This window comes from Cherax quadricarinatus, chromosome 17 (assembly GCF_038502225.1).
Source record: "Cherax quadricarinatus isolate ZL_2023a chromosome 17, ASM3850222v1, whole genome shotgun sequence".
Taxonomy (NCBI): Eukaryota; Metazoa; Arthropoda; class Malacostraca; order Decapoda; family Parastacidae; genus Cherax; species Cherax quadricarinatus.
The window spans coordinates 49,429,460-49,448,944 of record NC_091308.1 but is presented as its reverse complement, the minus strand read 5'-3'; the positions used below and the strand labels follow the sequence as shown (position 1 = coordinate 49,448,944).

General features: G+C 38.3%; 1 protein-coding gene across 11 annotated transcripts in view; it reads right to left on the bottom strand.

Annotated features, from left to right (window-relative positions):
* fsd (transmembrane protein fates-shifted) overlaps positions 1 to 19,485 on the bottom strand; it is a 341,565-nt gene that overhangs the window by 159,319 nt on the left and 162,761 nt on the right. For 10 of the 11 annotated variants that reach the window (XR_011392114.1, XM_070085987.1, XM_070085984.1 and 7 more), the window contains one exon: positions 13,197 to 13,328. The exons of the other annotated variant lie outside the window; for it this stretch is intronic. Coding sequence is in view for 9 of the 10 variants with exons in the window: in XM_070085987.1 (XP_069942088.1) it covers positions 13,197 to 13,328 (132 nt within the window). In the remaining variant the exon portion in view is untranslated. The remainder of the gene's footprint in view (positions 1 to 13,196; positions 13,329 to 19,485) is intronic. 11 annotated transcript variants of the gene reach the window in all.

The window sequence follows — 19,485 nt, the reverse complement described above, 5'->3', positions numbered from 1 at the left end:
CCTTCTGGGAACAAATTCGTTCAGTAATGGCACCTGAACATACTTCTGGAATGAAATATCGTAAACCGGGGGCCCACTGTATATATACTACGTCAAAAACGGTGGCTCGTAAGACATACTATATATACAACCAAAACAGTCAAAGCGTTAATAAGACAATGACCAATTTAGCGCTTTTATATAGTCTCTTATGTGGTTGTAAAAATAAATTTAGAAGTTTCAATGAATACAAGAGAAATGTTATTTTAGTGCCAGGAATGCCTCCATTGTTTATTCTGAATCCTACTTTAAAACTGGAATATTCTGAACTTAGTTACCCTTCAGGCGCAGTTTCTGTGATGGTCGCAGTCACTTTTTTTTTTTTAACCCTTCCCGCCACCCACCCTTCAATACCTCTCCACGTAATGCTGTTTTTATTAATTTGGGCATCTTTATCATGCTTCTACGTAATTTATGTTTTACTTAATATTATTCTGGAATAAATATGATAGGTAGATAACCTTTATTGATACTAATAGTATAATTATACAATATTTTATAGTGTCAAGAGGCACACCCCTCTATGCATCAAGGGCAATCATGAGTAACTGAGACACTGGTCGCTTCTCTCTCTCTCTCTCTCTGTTATAGCTGGCTCCCCCCACTTTGTAATGATGCCAAATGGTGAATTAAACACATACATTATAAAGAAAAAATAAAAATGAAACTCTAACTTGATAACTTTGTTTTAATTTGTATAACTCTTACATATTACTGAAAACAATAAACAAGTAAAATACACATAGAGTACACTCATTACTTACCTTAAAATTTTTCCTGTCCTAATGTAGAGTGAGAGGTGAGTATTTATTGTACAAAGAATGGAAGAAGTACAAAAGAAGTTCACAATAAAGTTGTTAGCTTTTGTGTTTACATTCTCTCTCTCTCTCATGGCATCTTAAGAAAAGATTAAACTTAGTGAAAAAGGTATGTCAGTGGTAATAATAATAAATAATAATCGCTCTGGAGCACTTTAAATGTCATATATATTTCATGTAGGTTTGGTAGCTGACATTTAAAGTGCTCCAGAGCGATTATTATTATTACCATAGACATACCTTGTTCACTGAGTTTAATGATTTCTTAAGATGCCATGAGAGACACAGAGAATGTTAACACACAGATGAACACACCAGCTAACCCCTTAACTGTGAACTTCATTTGTACTTCTTCCATTTTCCTCTTCCAAGTGCTGCTGCACTTCTATCTTGTACTATGGGGTGCACAATATAATACAAATTTGTACAAATATGTAGTCTTGGAGACTGTGAAAGCTAGTGTACTGAATGGCTGTAAAAAGGAGACCAAGATGCTTGATGCTGACATCGCACTGCCCAATTCCATGACCCAAGTTCTCGTACGACATACAATACCAACTCGTCAGAAAGCCAGTCGTAACTCCAAGTTGTCAGTAAATGAGTATGTTGAAAAGTGAGGAAAGGCTGTAGTTGATTGGGCAATTTCTTGTGTTAACCCTTTGAGGGTCGACAGGCCCTCTCAGAAACTCGTTCTCAGGGTCGGCCAAATTTCAAAAAAAAAAAAAAATTATTTTTTCTTATGAAAAAATAGTTTTTTTTCTAAACATTATAGGCTAAACAAAAAAAAATTACCGTCAATACTTACCGAGATGTGGAGGTGTGAAGTTTGCCCAAATTGAACAACATCTGGTAACATCGCCGACTGCCGTCACCCGGTATTTTTCTATTTACTTTTTTATGTACTATTTTCAATTATTTTTCAATTTTTCTTTTTCTGAGTAACTTTTATGGCCTCTGAGGCCAACATGATCAGTATTTTGTAAGTTATTTCTTTTTCAATACTACACAATAAGGGCGTAAACACTGTTGTCATTATTTTGTTTATAGAAAATATTTACACAAACAAACAATATGAAATGTTGTTTATTACTATTTTTCTATATTTTATATACACATATACAGTCACAGGGAATGTTTCTAGAAGTTCTGAAGCCTGTGGAACTCTTTGAAACATGGTGTCATGCACAGTGGTGTTTTACACTCCTCACACATAAAACGAGTGTCTGCGTTGTTGTGGGCGTTTTTTTGTATGTGCACAACGTAACACCTCTTCTGAGCCTTTTTCTTGTAAGCAGTAGCAGACAGTTTTACCAGGAAGTGATCACCATGCTTCAGACGAGCAGGTAGTTGTTGATAATTTGGTGGGGGGTCAATTGTAGGTGTTGTTCCTTGGTACTTGAATACTATTTGTCTGATGACAGACAAACAGAATTAGCCGTACTGTGGTTTGTTTCTGGTCCTCATCTTATACATATTATAAGCATTGAGCATGGAAATGTCCAGAAGATGGAAAAACAGTTTGATGTACCACTTATAACTCTTGCGAACACAATCAGCAAACCCAATCTGCATGTCACATTTGTCCACTGAACGCATGTTGAAGGTGTAATCAATCACAGATGCAGGTTTTAGAATGGGTTCATTGCTCTCTCTATGCTGCCTGCCACTGTCTGCCATTTCATTAGGGTAAGCTGATGACAACAGTGTGACATCTCGTTTGTCATGCCACCGAAATGCTATGATGTCATTGGCAGCAAACGCCTGCACCTCACCTCTATGAGTGCCAGCGTCAAACCTGGGCATATGTTTCCGATTTGCACGCACTGTGCCACACACATCTGTCATGTTCACTCGCAAAAAATCACTGAGTGAGGGGCTTGTGTACCAGTTATCTGTATATAATATATGCCCCTTACCAAGGTATGGTTCTATCATTGTTCTAACCACATCACCTGAGATGCCCAATAACTTCCTGGTATTTTGCAATGTATAACTTCCAGTGTACACAATAATATCCAATACCAGACCACTGTAACAATCACAAAGCACAAACAACTTTATACCAAAGCGTTTCCTCTTGCTTGGTCTGTACTGCTTGAAAGAGAGTCTTCCTTTGAACAGAATCAAAGACTCGTCAATTACAAGCTTCCTGAAGGGATAAAAATGCGTACTGAATTTCTCTTTCAGATACACAAACACATTCCTAATCTTATATAACCTATCAGTTCTGTCAGGCCTGGTTTTGTCTGAGAAGTGAAGCATACGTAACATTAGCACAAATCGATTCACTGGCATTATATTACTGAAACCTGGGGTTGCAATCAGGCGGTCTGTTGACCAGTATGATTTCACTTTGTGCTTATACACATGTGGCATAAGCATTATTGTGGCAAAGAAAAGATACATCTCAGCCACAGTTGCCTCCTTCCACTGGTGTACATGTGATTTTGGTCAAAGTAATGTGTTTGCCATGGTGTATTCGTAGTATGTGTTGCTTTCCATGACAATACTTTCCATCAGGGGTTCGTCAAAGAATAATTCGAAATATTCCAGTTCAGTGGCATTGTTCCCAAGTGTACAAGATGGCCGTATTCCACTTTGGCTGTCATCAAACTGGTGGGCATTTGGAACAAAATTGACAGCTTCCTGCCAATCCCAGGTGCGGTCTGCTGGTGGGTACTGGACAATGACAGGTGGTTGTGGTTGTGGAGGTTGTGGTTGTGGAGGCTGGTGTGGTGGGTGGGTGGGGGATGGTGGCCTTTGTTGTAGATCAGCTGAGGCAGCAGCGTGGGTGGCAGCGTTGGTGGCAGCATGGCCCACTGCTGGTGCCTCACCGCCAGCACCACTACCACCCGCACATTTTCCATCCCAATGGCAACAGTATCATCGTCATTTTCACTGCCTGTTCCTGTTGTACAGCCACGGGATGTACTCCGAGATGCACTCCTTTCCCTTGGAATAGCATATGGCACACTACCAGAGCGCATATATCGTCGTATATACTGACGCTTCACTGGGGAATATTGCACTTCACTATCACTACTGGAACTAGTTTGAAGAGCTTGTAGTTCATATTCACTATCACTATCATCACACATGCTCTCATCTGAGTCTGGGATTTGGGAAAATAGAAGTTTCCTCTTGGATTCTGGTACAACTGAACATGAACAAGATGGCCCAGCACCAGAGGTGGAAGGCTGAGGGTCGTCTGGGTTTTCCTCACTATTACCGATATTATGATCATTAGTTTCGGTCAAAACCTCACCAAAACCTTGAAACTCATCTTCACTGGCACTTCCATCTGTATTAGAACTGTCACTGGGGAACAAAAGTGTCCCAATTCGCCGAGGAGTGAGGATATTCTTACCGCGAGGCATGGTGGACATTGTTTACTAAGATGGCGTTCCCACAATGCACCACTGGGTCCCAGATTTTTTTTCTACCGCGCACACCGACCACACAGACCCATTCTCTCACATATAGGCCTACCAGCCTTTTCCCGCGAGATTTGATGGCGCTAGAATTTATGCGTACTAGTACGTCAAAAACCCTTGCGCGTAAGCCGTACTAGTACGTCCGAAACCCTCAAAGGGTTAAATAAATAAAATGGAACACATACTAGCAAAATAGCTAAGCATTTGGTCTAATGGAATAATATAATTGGCTGCAAATAGGACTCAGTGGGCAATATCACCAATGTGTAAATATCGCTGACACAGCAAAATTTGCGAGAGCATAATTTCGTCAATTTTTGATCAAATTTCATACATTTTGTTTTATTACCTTCAGAAAAAGATTCTCTGCCATTTCATAAGAAAAATAATATTTTTTGTTTTTAAATTCTTGGACCCTGTGGGGAATTTTCAAATTGGGGGTCTGGACCCCAATGGAAATAAGTCACTCTGTCTGACTTTTTTGGGTTATCCCAGGTACTTTACACATATGCTGTTATGTATGATAATCTATGTAACTATTTGTGTATATCTGAATAAACTTACCCTCTAAGGGTTAAATTTAGCAATATATACAGGAGAAGGGTTTACTAGCCTCTTGCTCCCTATATGGCTTTTTTTTTTTTTAACACGTCAACCGTTTCCCACTGAGGCAGGGTGACAAAATGGCAGACGGGTTATAAACAAAAAAAAAAAAAGGCCATACAGGGAGCAAGGGGCTAGTAACCCCTTCTCCCGTACAGTGGACCCCTGGATTATGAAATTTAATCTGTTCCAGAGAGAGGGACTTATTCTGAATTAATTTTCCCCATAAGAAATAATGGAAATCCAATTAATCAGTTTCAGACACCCAAAAGTGTTAAAAAACTGTTTTCTACATGAAATATACATTTACCTACACAGAAAACAATTATACATGAAGAATAAAACAATAATAACATCACACTTACCTTTATTGAAGACATGGTGATGTATGGAAAACAGGAGGAGGGGAGAGGATGGAGTTTACAATATCTTTATCTTTATCTTTATTTATCTTTATTATGCACCCCATACCCATCCTGTGGGCGGTAGTCAAAATATTACAGAGGTACATAATGGGTCCAGGGACTGGACCCCAAAGTTATGATAGATGAACTAGTTACAAAGGTAATGAACTCCAGGTAGATCTGGTCACAATCATGGCAAGTTACAAAAGTAATGAATCTGCCTCACTCCTATACATGGTTACAGTCATGAACAAATTACAAAGTAATGTCCACACCTGGTCACAATTGTAATGAGTTATAAATACAAATATTAAGTGGGTCATACCACACGAGCGCGCGCGCGCACATATACACACACGAGGGCGCACACACAGACACATGCACAAGAGTGTACAAATATATGCATACACACAAGCATGCACACCCACACACACACACGCACACACACCACACCCACACACACACACGCACACACACACACGTGGTAATGCATTATTTACAGCTAGCAAAGTCAGGGTATTTCTCCAGAATGGTCTGTAATATACCACTGTGGATAAAATACTTTGCCATTTCTTGAACATTTCTGAGTGAGATGTCTCTAAATTCATTAATTTGATGACACTCCAGTACATAATGATGCAAAGTGTGACAAAAAGTGATTTTTTGAAAAATACACGCAATGGAAGGACAGATAATTGATTGAATAAGAGATATGATTGCCCTTTGCTTTTATGAGCATTTCTACATGCTTCGGCATAGAATCGACCAGTGTTAAACACATTTTGGCATAGTACTAGGTCCTAGTAACAGCAGCAATTAACTTATCAACAATTGAACAGTCCTGTTTCGCGGAAGTGTGGCATGGAGCAAGATCCTGCTGGAAAATGCCTTCTCCACCAGGAAAGTCTCCATCCACAGCAGGAAGCAAATGAATTGCCAGGATTGCCTTGTATTTGTCAATGTTCATCGTTCTCTCAACAATAACAAGCCATCCAGGGCTTTTAGCAGTAAAACTAACCCAAATTCTTTTCTCAGATGGGTGTTTTGGTGCTTGTTGAATGTGTCTATTCCGAAGAGGTTCGCCTTTGCTCCGTTTCACTACCGCTGATCTGTACCCATTCAGATGCATGATAGAACTGATAAATTGGCTAAGCTGTATGCTTTCAAAGAGGGAGTAGATTACAATCTTGGCTTGTCAGGTAGTAGTTTGAGAACAATAATACGAAAAGAACTTCAACTGAATTTTGGAAGGGGAATCAAGGGAAATTCCCTTCCATGAAGACTTCAGGTACCAAGTCCTTAAGAGTTACTTCCCTTTCTTGTTTTTTAATACCACTAGGACCAGCTTGAGAGTCACTGGCCCCCTGTTGCTCAAAAAAGTGTTCCAGAGAGGTCTGTTTCTGATGTATGTTAGGAATTGTGTTGGGAGACAGGACAAGATAGTCCTTCAATATGACACTAATATCAGCTCTATGGCTTATTTATCTAGCATGATTAATCTAATATGACATAATAAACAATATTAATAACAAAGAAACATGATGTATGCTCTTTAATGAATAAAATATGGCATTAAGAATGTCAGGAGTGGTGGTGTGTTGTTTGCTGTTGGGTGTATGAGGGCCACTGAAAGATAAGCCTTACATAGTGGTGGTGAAGGCGGCAGCAGAGGTGGCGGAGTTAGTAGCCCTATATACCTCCAACAACAATGGACAATTCAGTTTCATGCTGTCCTTTTTCTATCAATTAATTGCTTAACTTACTTGCTACAGTTATTGCTACACTTTATCGCTGGCTGGCACTATAGCCTTTATAGACTCCTGCTGCTTTAGTACTGTACATATTGCAGAATTGCTGAAAAAGGCACATTCTCCCCTCTCTCTCAGCCCTTTACCAAAGGGCTGGCTGGCCCTAAAAGCTTTCTTTGGGCCCTTGGTGGCTTATTTAGCAGTTACAAGCACTAAAAAGAATGGAATAGTACAAAATGTATCGTATGAACACGTGGGATTGTCCTCACTGGCTGGTAAACAATGGCACACTGGGCCGCTCAGGCCCCGGCACGAATGACTTATACTGAGTTCAGTAACGTTCACCAACCCAATATTTTGAGGCAAAAATGTTGCTTATTCCAACTACAGGTCTCCCTCAACATTCGCGAGGGTTAGGGGATCAAGAGCCTCGCGAATGTTGAAAAACCGTGAATGTTTGGTGCCCCAATATATTGTAGGGAAATATATTACAATACTGCTTCCTTAACTTGTTGAACCATGAATAATCATAAAATACATGAAAACGTCGTAAATTGTACTAAATATATACATGTCATACTTTAATAACGTATGTTATTTAATAACATGCATGTTAACAACATGTATGTTATTAAATACCACAGACTCCACCAATGCCTCCACCACTGCGAGTCCCTACTACCTTCCCTCCGACCCCCGCAACTGGCAGCCAGCTCTCCCACCACTCAGTGTGGTGAGTGTTTTGTTTGTTCATTATTTGCTATTAAACTACAGAATAAATAATGTAAACCCATTCATGACTGCATATTGGAATGGCTATTAGGAAAGGTTTTAGATGGTGACATCATGTGTTTACTCTTGAACACAGCAAAGAATCGAACATTTCTGCTATTGCTAATAATAACAATAGTAATAATAATAATAATAATAATAATAATAATAATAATAATAATAATAATAATAATAATAAATACGATATAATTGAAGAAGGAAATTGTACAAAAATACGAGGGAGTGGTTGACACATCGTCAGTGTGACTTTGTTTATGCTGGAGTGAACATTAGTCTCCCTGCTCTTCCAAACATTTCACAATAATTCAGCGGTTGAGGCAGTGGTATTTAATAACATATATGCTATAAATAATAATAGCATATGTTATTATTAATAACATGTATTATTATTAACATGTATGTATTTAATAACATGTTATAAATAATAATAGTACATATTATTAATAACATGTATTATTATTAACATGTATGTTATTAAATACCATTGCCTCAATCACTGCCTCTACCACTCCAGTCACACTCAATCTACAAGCACCAAACACAATGAATTATTGTGAAATGTTTGGAAGAGCAGGGAGACTAATGTTCACCCCAGCATAAACAAAGTCACACTGACGATGTGTCAACCACTCCCTCGTATTTTTGTACAATTTCCTTCTTCAATTATATCATATTTATTATTATTATTATTATTATTATTATTATTATTATTATTATTATTATTATTACTATTGTTATTATTAGCTGTAGCAGAAATGTTTAATTCTTTGCTGTGTTCAAGAGTAAACACATGATGTCACCGTCTAATACCTGTCCGAATAGCCATTCCAATATGCAGTCATGAATGGGTTTACATTATTTATACTGTAGTTTAATAGCAAATAATGAACAAACAAAACACTCACCACACTGAGTGGTGGGAGGGCTGGCTGCCAGTTGCGGGGGTCAGAGGGAGGGTAGTAGGGACTCGCAGGTGGCGGGAAACTTAAATATGATTTGGCGGCTGGGAATTTGGCGATTGGGAATTCGCGAATGTGTGAAGCCCGTGAAAGTTGAAAACGTGAATGTTGAGGGAGACCTGTACGTATTACTTATTCCTATGACGTCTTAATCCTGGGGTCCACTGTATATGACTTTTATTGTTCAATTGTTTTAAGAATTATAAGTTTGATTATGATTATAGGTAGTGAGGATACATACTAGCATATGAACAAAATATGAACACATTTAACAGTAAGAATAATCACTAAATCCCATTCCTGGCAACCCCCCCACTCTGGCAACACCCCCCACCCCCACCTCACTCTTCATAGATCTAAACTTACTCCCTGTTCAGAACATCCACACTTACTACTGTGCAATCTATATCTACAGGACCTTAAATTCCAATATTAACCTTGACCCAAAATGCTTTCTTGATAGTTGTGACAGAACCCACAGGCATAACACCAGACACAAACATCTCTATGACATTCCCCGTGTTCGACTAAACCTTTACAAAAATTCAATGTATTTCAAAGGACCTAAAATCTGGAACACCCTACCTGAAAACTCTAGAACTGCAGACACATTCATCACCTTCAAAACTACAGTTAGAAAACATCTTATCTCCCTGATCCACCCCAACAACTAACTACATGATAACCACCTGGTGGTTCACAATTACACTCACTCACCCACTGACTATAAACCCAGAAATACTAATCTTAATCTTAAAATAATAAATCCTAACTAGTCATAAGTTTGCCTATGATACTCCAATATAGACACTTTGTATTGTGCCAAAACAAAAGTATTCACATTGCTAAACTTACAAATTATGATGTAGTCACTTAGCCTTAATACCATAATCTGTAAGGATTTAATGTTAAGAATTAATCTAAGTCTGCTCAAAATGCCTAGCCAGGCTAGGTGTCCTAGTGGCCCCCTCTGTAATTAGTATTTTATAATATGTAAACCACACAATACCCAAAACCTGTAAACCCCACATTGTAACCCTTATAGAGAATAAACTTGAATTGAATTGAATTGAGGGTCCAAGCCGTAGATCTACACCTTGCCCACAGGATCCAAAAATTTTCAAAAATATTTTTTATTTTTTCTTATGAAATGTTAGAGAATCTTTTTCTGAAGGTAATAAAACAAAAAGTATGAAATTTGCTGGAAAATTGACAAAATTATGCTCTCACGAATTTTGCTGCTTCAGTGACATTTATGAATCAGCGATACTGCCGACTTTGACTCCCATTTTAGGCCAATTACATTATTCCAGTCGACCAAATTCTTAGCTATTTTGCTAGTATTACTTCTATTTTATCGACTGACCACAAGAAATCACCCAATCAACTGTTTCAACTACCATATAAAGTGATCGGAAATTGGTTATTTTGCCAATTTCACACAAAATTCAAAATATTCCAATTTCAAAACAGGGTTCAGAATAAACAATGCAGGCATTCCTGGCACTAAACTATCATTTCCTCTACTTAGTAGTTACATTTTCAGGTTTTACAAATGAATTTCATTTTGATTTTTTATTCACATAATGAATTTTTATTCACACCAAAAAATAGAAGATTTACTGTTATGCAATACTGTAATAATTGTATAAATAATATCAGCACATTCATGAATGCACATTACACCCAACAGCTGATGTGTATTGAACGCTTGATGTGGTTTGTTTACTCTTGAACATCGACAAACTCAAACATTTCTGCTACTTTGAACTCAGTTTCAACCCATTTTCACTACTAAAACCAGTCAAAATCATCTCTATTTCTGTAATATATCATCCATTCAATCAAATGAGACCAAGATACCGTGAATACAACTGTGAAAAACATACAAAAAAATACCGCAAACGCGCTGTTTTAATCCATAAATATGGTCTCAGTTTCTTTTCTCATTATGCACTGCGTCCTGTAGGATTTGTTTAATATGGTGCACACTTACCACATAGATGTATTCTCTCATATCTAGGCCCAAATTTACCATTCACAGCTTATCTCAGTGAGCTGAGATCAAGCCATAGTTCTACAGCTTGGACCCATGCTTCAAAGCTGTAGAACTATGGGATGGACCCTCGAGAATAAGAATACATTGTTTACCATGGCCTCCATGGGGAAGTGGAACAGAATATGTCCTCTGTAAGCCATGTGTGTTGTAAGAGGCAACAAAAATGCTGGGAGCAAGGGGCTAGTAACCCCTTCTCCTGTATACATTACTAAAGTTAAAAAGAGCAACTTTCATTTTTCTTTTTAGGTCACTCTGCCTCGGTGGGACATGGCCAGTTTGATGAAAAAAAAATATGTTTGTGACATTGAGAATGTGAATACAGTACTGTACATAGTTTTCTCATATTTAGCTTAGAAAAAAAAACAGAAAATTAACAGACAACAGCAATCATAGATGCAGTCTGAAACTATTTAATAAATCCCTAAATATCACTAAGCCAGTTTAAAGTACTAATACACACTTAAAATTGTACTATTGCAAATTTTGCTCATTGCAAATTTTTTGCCACCTCTCTATTGTAAATTTTACTAATTGCAATATTTTTGCTACCTCTCTTTTTTGTAATAATACATAATTTAAATTTAGCAGTCAATAAGGTACTCCCTGCATGACTGCAATCCTGCATGTCTGCTACACTCCCTGCATGCCTGCTACACTTCCTGCATGTCTGCTACACACCCAGCATGCCTGCTACACTTCCTGCATGTCTGCTACACACCCAGCATGCCTGCTACACTTCCTGCATGTCTGCTACACACCCAGCATGCCTGCTACACTTCCTGCATGTCTGCTACACACCCAGCATGCCTGCTACACTCCCTGCATGCCTGCTACACTTCCTGCATGTCTGCTACACACCCAGCATGCCTGCTACACTCCCTGCATGCCTGCTACACTTCCTGCATGTCTGCTACACACCCAGCATGCCTGCTACGCTCCCTGCATGCCTGTTACACTCCCTGAATGCCTGCTACACTCCCTGCATGTCTGCTACACTTCCTGCATGTCTGCTACACTTCCTGCATGTCTGCTACACACCCTGCATGCCTGCTACGCTCCCTGCATGCCTGTTACACTCCCTGCATGCCTGTTACACTTCCTGCATGTCTGCTACACACCCAGCATGCCTGCTACACACCCAGCATGCCTGCTACACTTCCTGCATGTCTGCTACACACCCTGCATGCCTGCTACGCTCCCTGCATGCCTGTTACACTTCCTGCATGCCTGCTACACTCCCTGCATGTCTGCTACACTCCCTGCATGCCTGCTACACTTCCTGCATGTCTGCTACACACCCAGCATGCCTGCTACACACCCAGCATGCCTGCTACACTCCCTGCATGCCTGTTACACTCCCTGCATGCCTGCTACACTTCCTGCATGTCTGTTACACTCCCTGCATGCCTGCTACACTTCCTGCATGTCTGTTACACTCCATGCATGCCTGCTACACTTCCTGCATGTCTGTTACACTCCCTGCATGCCTGCTACACTTCCTGCATGCCTGCTACACTTCCTGCATGCCTGTTACACTCCCTGCATGCCTGCTACACTTCCTGCATGCCTGTTACACTCCCTGCATGCCTGCTACACTTCCTGCATGTCTGTTACACTCCCTGCATGCCTGCTACACTTCCTGCATGTCTGTTACACTCCCTGCATGCCTGCTACACTTCCTGCATGTCTGTTACACTCTCTACATGCCTGCTACACTTCTTGCATGCCTGTTACACTCCCTGCATGCCTGCTACACTTCCTGCATGTCTGTTACACTCTCTACATGCCTGCTACACTTCATGCTTAAATTCCATGGAGTTTCTCACTTTCTTTACCACAGGAACTTTAGTAGGAACTTTCTTTGGACCCGTGGTTACTTATGTCACAGTTGCAGTGCAAAAAACTCACAAAAAACAATGGAAAACAAGCGAAATGTTTGGATGTATGAGCAGAAGCTTCCTCACGCACCGAAAGACACAGCCAAACTGACGTGCAAGCGGCTCCACCCAGTGGACAGACGCGTCCAAAATGGCCGATCACCAAAATAATGGCCGATCACCGGGAGCTGAAAAACCAGCCAATCACCGAGATGGCAGATAACAGGACCGGCCGATAACCAAGGGTCCACTGTACTACTACTAATATTTTATTTCACCATGATACAAAGTTTATACAGAGATGGATAACATTTAGACAGTCCATTGTTATGTAGTGCAATACTATACAAATCTACCATATCTTAGAACCGTATAAGATGAAAGTAAAGTGCAGTATACTGCTGTACCATCTGTTCTCAACAAGTATTTAAATAATGGACATACATGAGAGTGGTATACTAACCTCCAGAATGTAGCAGGTAGCTTCAGGGTTGAAGTTGACCCCGGTATCTTGATGGAAGTGACATTTTATGCAGTCTTTATTTTGCTTAGAGCGAGCAAACTTGAAGAAATACTTGTATTGTGCACCAACTTTCTGTAAAGGAATCACAACCGCCTTCATTCTTTGGAATCCAGACCAAAGAAAATCTAAACCATTTGGCTCATTTATTTAATAAAACCAATAATATATAACAGCTCCATGGGAAAGTTGAGAAGAATCCTTCCTACATAAGCCATGTGTGTTATAAAAGATATCTAAGATGCCAGGAGCAAGGGGCTGGTAACCCCTTCTTCTGTATAAATTACCAGAGAAGGGGTTACTATTTCCACTTTACCTCGGTGGGAGGTGGCCAACGTGTTAAAATAAATATGTATGTGTGGTGTAAATATTATGCAGAGAATTTGTAGTGTGGAAATTAGGAGGTGTGAAGTTACTAAAAGTATTATTCAGAAGGCTGAAGAGAGGTTGTTTAGGTGGTTTGGTCAATTACTGAGGATGGAGCAAAATAAGATGACTTGGAGGGTGTATAAATCTGTAGTGGAGGGGTAGGAGTCATCCTAGGAAAGGCTGGAGGGAGGGGGTAAAAGAGGTATTGTGACCTGGACATACAGCAGGCATGTGAGAGCATGTTAGATAGGAGCGAAAGGAGACGAATGATTTTTGGGACTTGACGAGCTCTTGGAGTGTGAGCAGGGTAATATTTTGTGGAGGGATTCAGGAAAACTGGTTAGCCAGACTTGAGTTCTGGAGGTGGGAACTACAGTACCTGGAAATTAACCCTTTCAGGGTCCGTCCCGTAGATCTACGGCTTTACGTTCAGGGTTCAAACCGTAGATCTACGCCATGAGCTCAGCTCACTCTGATAAACTGTGAGTGGTACATTTAGGCCTAGATATGAGAGAATACATCTATGTGGTATGTGTGCACCACATAAAACAGATCCTGCAGCACACTGTGCATAATGAGAGAAAAAAAATGAAATCATGATTTTTCGATTAAAACAGCAACTTTGCAGTGTTTTTTCGTATGTTTTTTATAGTTGTATTTGCGATTTCTTGGTCTCATTTGATAGAATGGAAGACATATTACAGAAATAGAGATGATTTTGATTGGTTTTAGCACTGGAAATGGCTTGAAACTGAGCTCAAAGTAGCGGAAATGTTAAATTTTTGCCGATATTCAAGAGTAAACAAACGACCTCACACGTCTAATACACATCAGCTGGTGGGTCTAATATACATTCACAAATATGGTGATGATATTTATACAATTATTACAGTATTGCATAACAGTAAATCTTCTATTTTTTGGTGTGAATAAAAATTCATTATGTGAATAAAAAATCAAAATGGAATTTATTTGTAAAGCCTCAAAACATAACTAATGAACAGAGGAAATGTTAGTTTAGTGCCAGGAATGCCTACATTGTTCATTCTGGACCCTATTTTGAAATTGGAATATTTTGAACTTTGTGTTAAATTGGCCAAATTAACAATTTCCGATCACTTTATTTTGTAGTTGAAACAGTTGACTTGGCGATTTCTTGTTCTCAATCGATAGAATAGAAGTAATACTAGTGAAATAGCTAAGAATTTGGTTGATTGGAATAATGTAATTGGGCTAAAATGGGAGTCAAAGTCGGCAAAATCGCCGATTCGTAAATATCGCTGACACATCAAAATTCGCGAGAGCATAATTTCGTCAATTTTCCACCAATTTTCGTACTTTTTGTTTTATTACCTTCACAAAAAGATTCTCTACGATTTCATAAGAAAAAATAACAATTTTTTTTTTTTAAATATCTTGGACACTGGTGCGTGACTCCAGATTTGGGCCTTGGACCCTGAAAGGGTTAATGGAGGGGTTTAGGATATTGGCTGTTTGGAGTGACATCTAAACTGTTGAATCTGGGCACCTCTGCAAAGACAGTGATTATATGTAAATGATGGTGAAAATGTTTTTTTTTTTTGCTGGGTCACCCTGCCTCAGTGGCAGATGGCTGACGTGTTAAAAAAAAAAATAGTTACCAAGGAAAATGAACTTAATAATGACTTGTGTATTGTTCAGTTACCATTCATTTATAGTTATTTTAATATGTTTTGTATGCTCTCACTTTTCCCCTCCAATACCTCCTGTGTGATAACATGGTGGAATGTATGTATTTAAAATAAGTTTTCCATTTTTGCTCAAGATCTCAACCATTAGAATTTCAGCATGATTTTTCAAGTGGATAACTACATACTCTTAAATAGGCAGGTGATAGTACAGGTCCGCCATCACAAATCCGGCAATCAGTTATTCGGTTCCTTCAGTTATTCAGCACTAATTTCGGCTAGCATAATTTCAAATTTCCAGGGTCGCCACATCGACCTGCTGGTACTGTTTGGTGGCGCTACTTGCTGCATAAGTCATTCTAATTTCTTTTTCTCCATTTATTGTTTTAACCTGCTTACTTTTAGCCCTAGCCATGGTTCCAATGAATAAAAGAAATACTTTTTGTTGTGTAAAGCACCTACACAGTACATTGTCCATTAAAGATAAGGTGGCTTTGAAGCCACTGTCGGTTGTCATGAGCTCAGTCTCGTGATGCAGGAGAATATGCTTTATTATTATGCTAATATCAACACTACAGCTTATTTGCCTATCACAATTGATCTAATATGACTTAATAAACAATATAAATAACATAAAAACATGTTAAATACTCCAGAATGAATAATATTTGGCATAATACCGAGCAGTTCGAGGGAGGTATGAAGAGGATACAAGATAGAAGTACCATTCTCCTATCCTTGTCTTGGGAGCTTATATTAGAGAAAACGGAGTATAGCACAGGGCTAACTGTGATATACACTCATACTGCACCATAAACCTGAAACAAAAAAGCTATTTTCTCTATATAGATTACCACACATAGCAGCATATGTGTAGAGAACCTAGGAGAACCCAAAAAAGTCAGACAACATGGCTTATTTCAAGTACCTGGCTTGGATTAGCCATATATGATTTTTGGTAAATATTCGATTCCCAGCCAGGGTAGAAACATTGGGCGTGTTACTTTACACCTGTTGTCTATGTTTACCCATCAGTAAATGGGTACCTGGGTGTTGGTCGACTAGTGTGGCTTTCTATATAGTAGTATGTCACTGATGTATACCTTGTACATGTATGTGTAGTAAATTATTATTATTATTATTATTATTATTATTATTTTCTCAGTTGTTTGTTGGGTTATCTTATTGAAACTTGGGCAATGTATGATGGAAAGATACTTCTTAATGTACACCAAAAATGAAAAAAATTAGACCATAAATAGCAGAGTTCACTTCTCAGCCATTAGCGGCCGCTTAGCGGTATATTTTTGTATGGTTTTTATAATTATATTCTCGTTTTTTCGATCTCATTTGATAGAATGGTAGATATATTACAGAAATAGATATAATTTTGATTGCTTTCATGACGAAAAGTACCTTGAAATTGTGCTCACAGTAGCAGAAAAGTCTATTCTTTAGCGATGCTCGAGTAAACAAATGACGTCACCGTCCAATACCTGTCCACCTGCCAGTTCAAATTCCAATACGCAGCCAAGAATGGGTTGACATTATTTATACAATTATTACAATAATGCAGCAGTCTGCATAACAGTAAATCTTCTATTTTTTTGTGAATAAAAATTCCAAATGGTAAGCAAGAATAATATAAGAGGGGCCTGTAGCCGTGACTAATGAACAGAGAAAATGTTATTTTAGTGCCAGGAATGTCTGCATTGTCTATTCTGGACCCTATTTTGAAATTGGCATCTGTTGAAATTTGTGTGAAATTGGCCAAATTGCCAATTTCTGACCACTTTATTGGGTAGTTGAAATAGGTGAATGAGCAGTTTCTTGTACTCAGTTGACAGATTAGAAGTAAATAAGTTTATTCAGGTATACACAAATACAGTTACATAGATTATCATACATAGCAGTATATGTATAGAGAACCTAGGATAACCCAGAAAAGTCAAAGTGACTTATTTCCAGTACCTGGCTTGGGCTTGCCATGATTTTTGGTAAATATTTGGTAAATATTGTTTTTTTCTCAGTTGTTTGTTGGGCTATCTCATTGAAACTTGGGCAGTGTATGAGGGAAAGTGCTTTTTAACGTACACCAAAAATAAAAAAGACGGACGATAAATAAGGGAGTTCACTTCTCAGCCATTAGCCGCCTCTTTGTGCTATATTTTAGTATGGTTTTTATGGTTGTATTCTTGTTTTTTTGCTCTCATTTGATAGAATGGAAGATATATTACAGAATTAGATATGATTTTGATTGCTTTCATGATGAAAAGTACCTTGAAATTGAGCTCAAGGTAGCAGAAATGTTCGATTTTTGCCGATGTTCAATGAACTTTGTGTAAGTCAAGTTGGTTAATTTTATTAAGTGTATTCTAACCTAACCACTATGTAATCTGGCAAACTCAGTAATCCAGCACACTACAGGTCCCAATGATGCCGGATTTGTGATGGAGGACCTGTAGTATACAGTGGAACCTCAGCTTATGAGTGCCCCACCATACAAGTTTTTCAGGATACAAGCAGTTGCTTGGTCAATTTTTTATTTCTGGATACGAGCAAAAATTCAAGATGCGAGTTTCCCCCTCAAACAACTTTTTTTTTAGACTTCCAAATATTACAAAAATAAAAGTGGATATATAATTGTAGTTCATTGTCATGATGTATTATATTGTTTTTACTGCTTAAGATTACAGATGCAACACAAATACAGTAGGGCCCCACTTATACGGCAGGTTAGGTTCCAGGCTACCGCCGTAAAGTGGAAATCGCCGTTAAGTGGAACACCTTTTTTCCACTTATAAATGCATACAAATACTAGATAACAAGTTTACACTAACATATATTAAGTTAGCATTAGAACTAGGCATCAAAAAACAACAAAAAAGTACAATGCACACATAGTGCACTCATTACTTACCTCAAAATATTTATAGTCTTAATCTAGGGTGAGACAAGTAGTATTTATTGTAAGAAATCAAGTGTGGTATGTATGGTAGTCAGCCGGGCTACCATACCAGGCCACCCCACCCACACATAATATTCTATTACATTTAAGCATCCCAGAGCAATAAAATGCATATACAGTTTACTCATTACTTACTTTAAAATATTTGTAGTCTTAATCTAGGGTGAGATGAGTAGCATTATTGTAAGAAATCAAGTGTAGTGTGTATTGTAGTCAGCCGGGCTACCATACCAGGCCAACCCACCCACACATATTCTATGATATTTAAGCTTCCCAGAGCAATAAAATGTATATACTACAGTTCACTCATTACTTACCTTAAAATATTTGTAGTCTCAATGTAGGGTCAGGAGTAAGTAAATGAGATAAAACGAATAAATGAGTGAGAGAAAGAATGAGTGCATGAGAGAGGACAGGCGCAGAGTTACGTAAACAAACCAGGCAAAGGTAAGTTTTGTAAACAAACAAAGTGTACACGTCTGGTTTGTGTACAAGTTACATTGTGTACACGTTGTCTCTACATTGATACGGTAGAATAAATAAAGAAGAACACTCCCATTCTCATGTAACATCATTTTGTGAAGAAATGACACTCTGAGTGAAGGCAATGGAAATAAGTCACTCGGTTTGACTTTTTTGGGTTATCCGGGGTTCTCTACACATATGCTGATATGTATGATAATCTATGTACTATTATTATTATAATAAAAAAGAAGCGCTAAGCCACAAGGGCTATACAGCGCTGCAATAATCTATGTGACTGTATTTGTGTATACCTGAATAAACTTACATACATACAAACGGAATAATTTTCTACAGTTACCCCCAGTAACACATTTTCTCTTATGTTAGATTAGAGAAAATGTTATTTTGGTGACACTTGTACAAGGTATCTGGCTACCACATCTCATATTTATTTATTTATTTATTTATTTATTTATTTATTAATTTGAACATGATACAGAGAAGTACAAGGAATACAATTTTTAAAGTGCAGCATGCCAAAGCCCCTTGTATGCAGAGCATTATGGGCAGGCTTAAAATTAACTAAGCAATGATATATTCAGTGGTACAAAAATTATTGTAAAACAGATAACAATTTAGTACAAATGAGTATTACAAAGACAGGTCATATGGTCATTTACTGTGTTGCTGTGTAATCAGTAGAATGGAGTATTCTGTTAGGTAATGAAGTTAAATAGTAACAAAGTTTGATTGGGTCACAGGT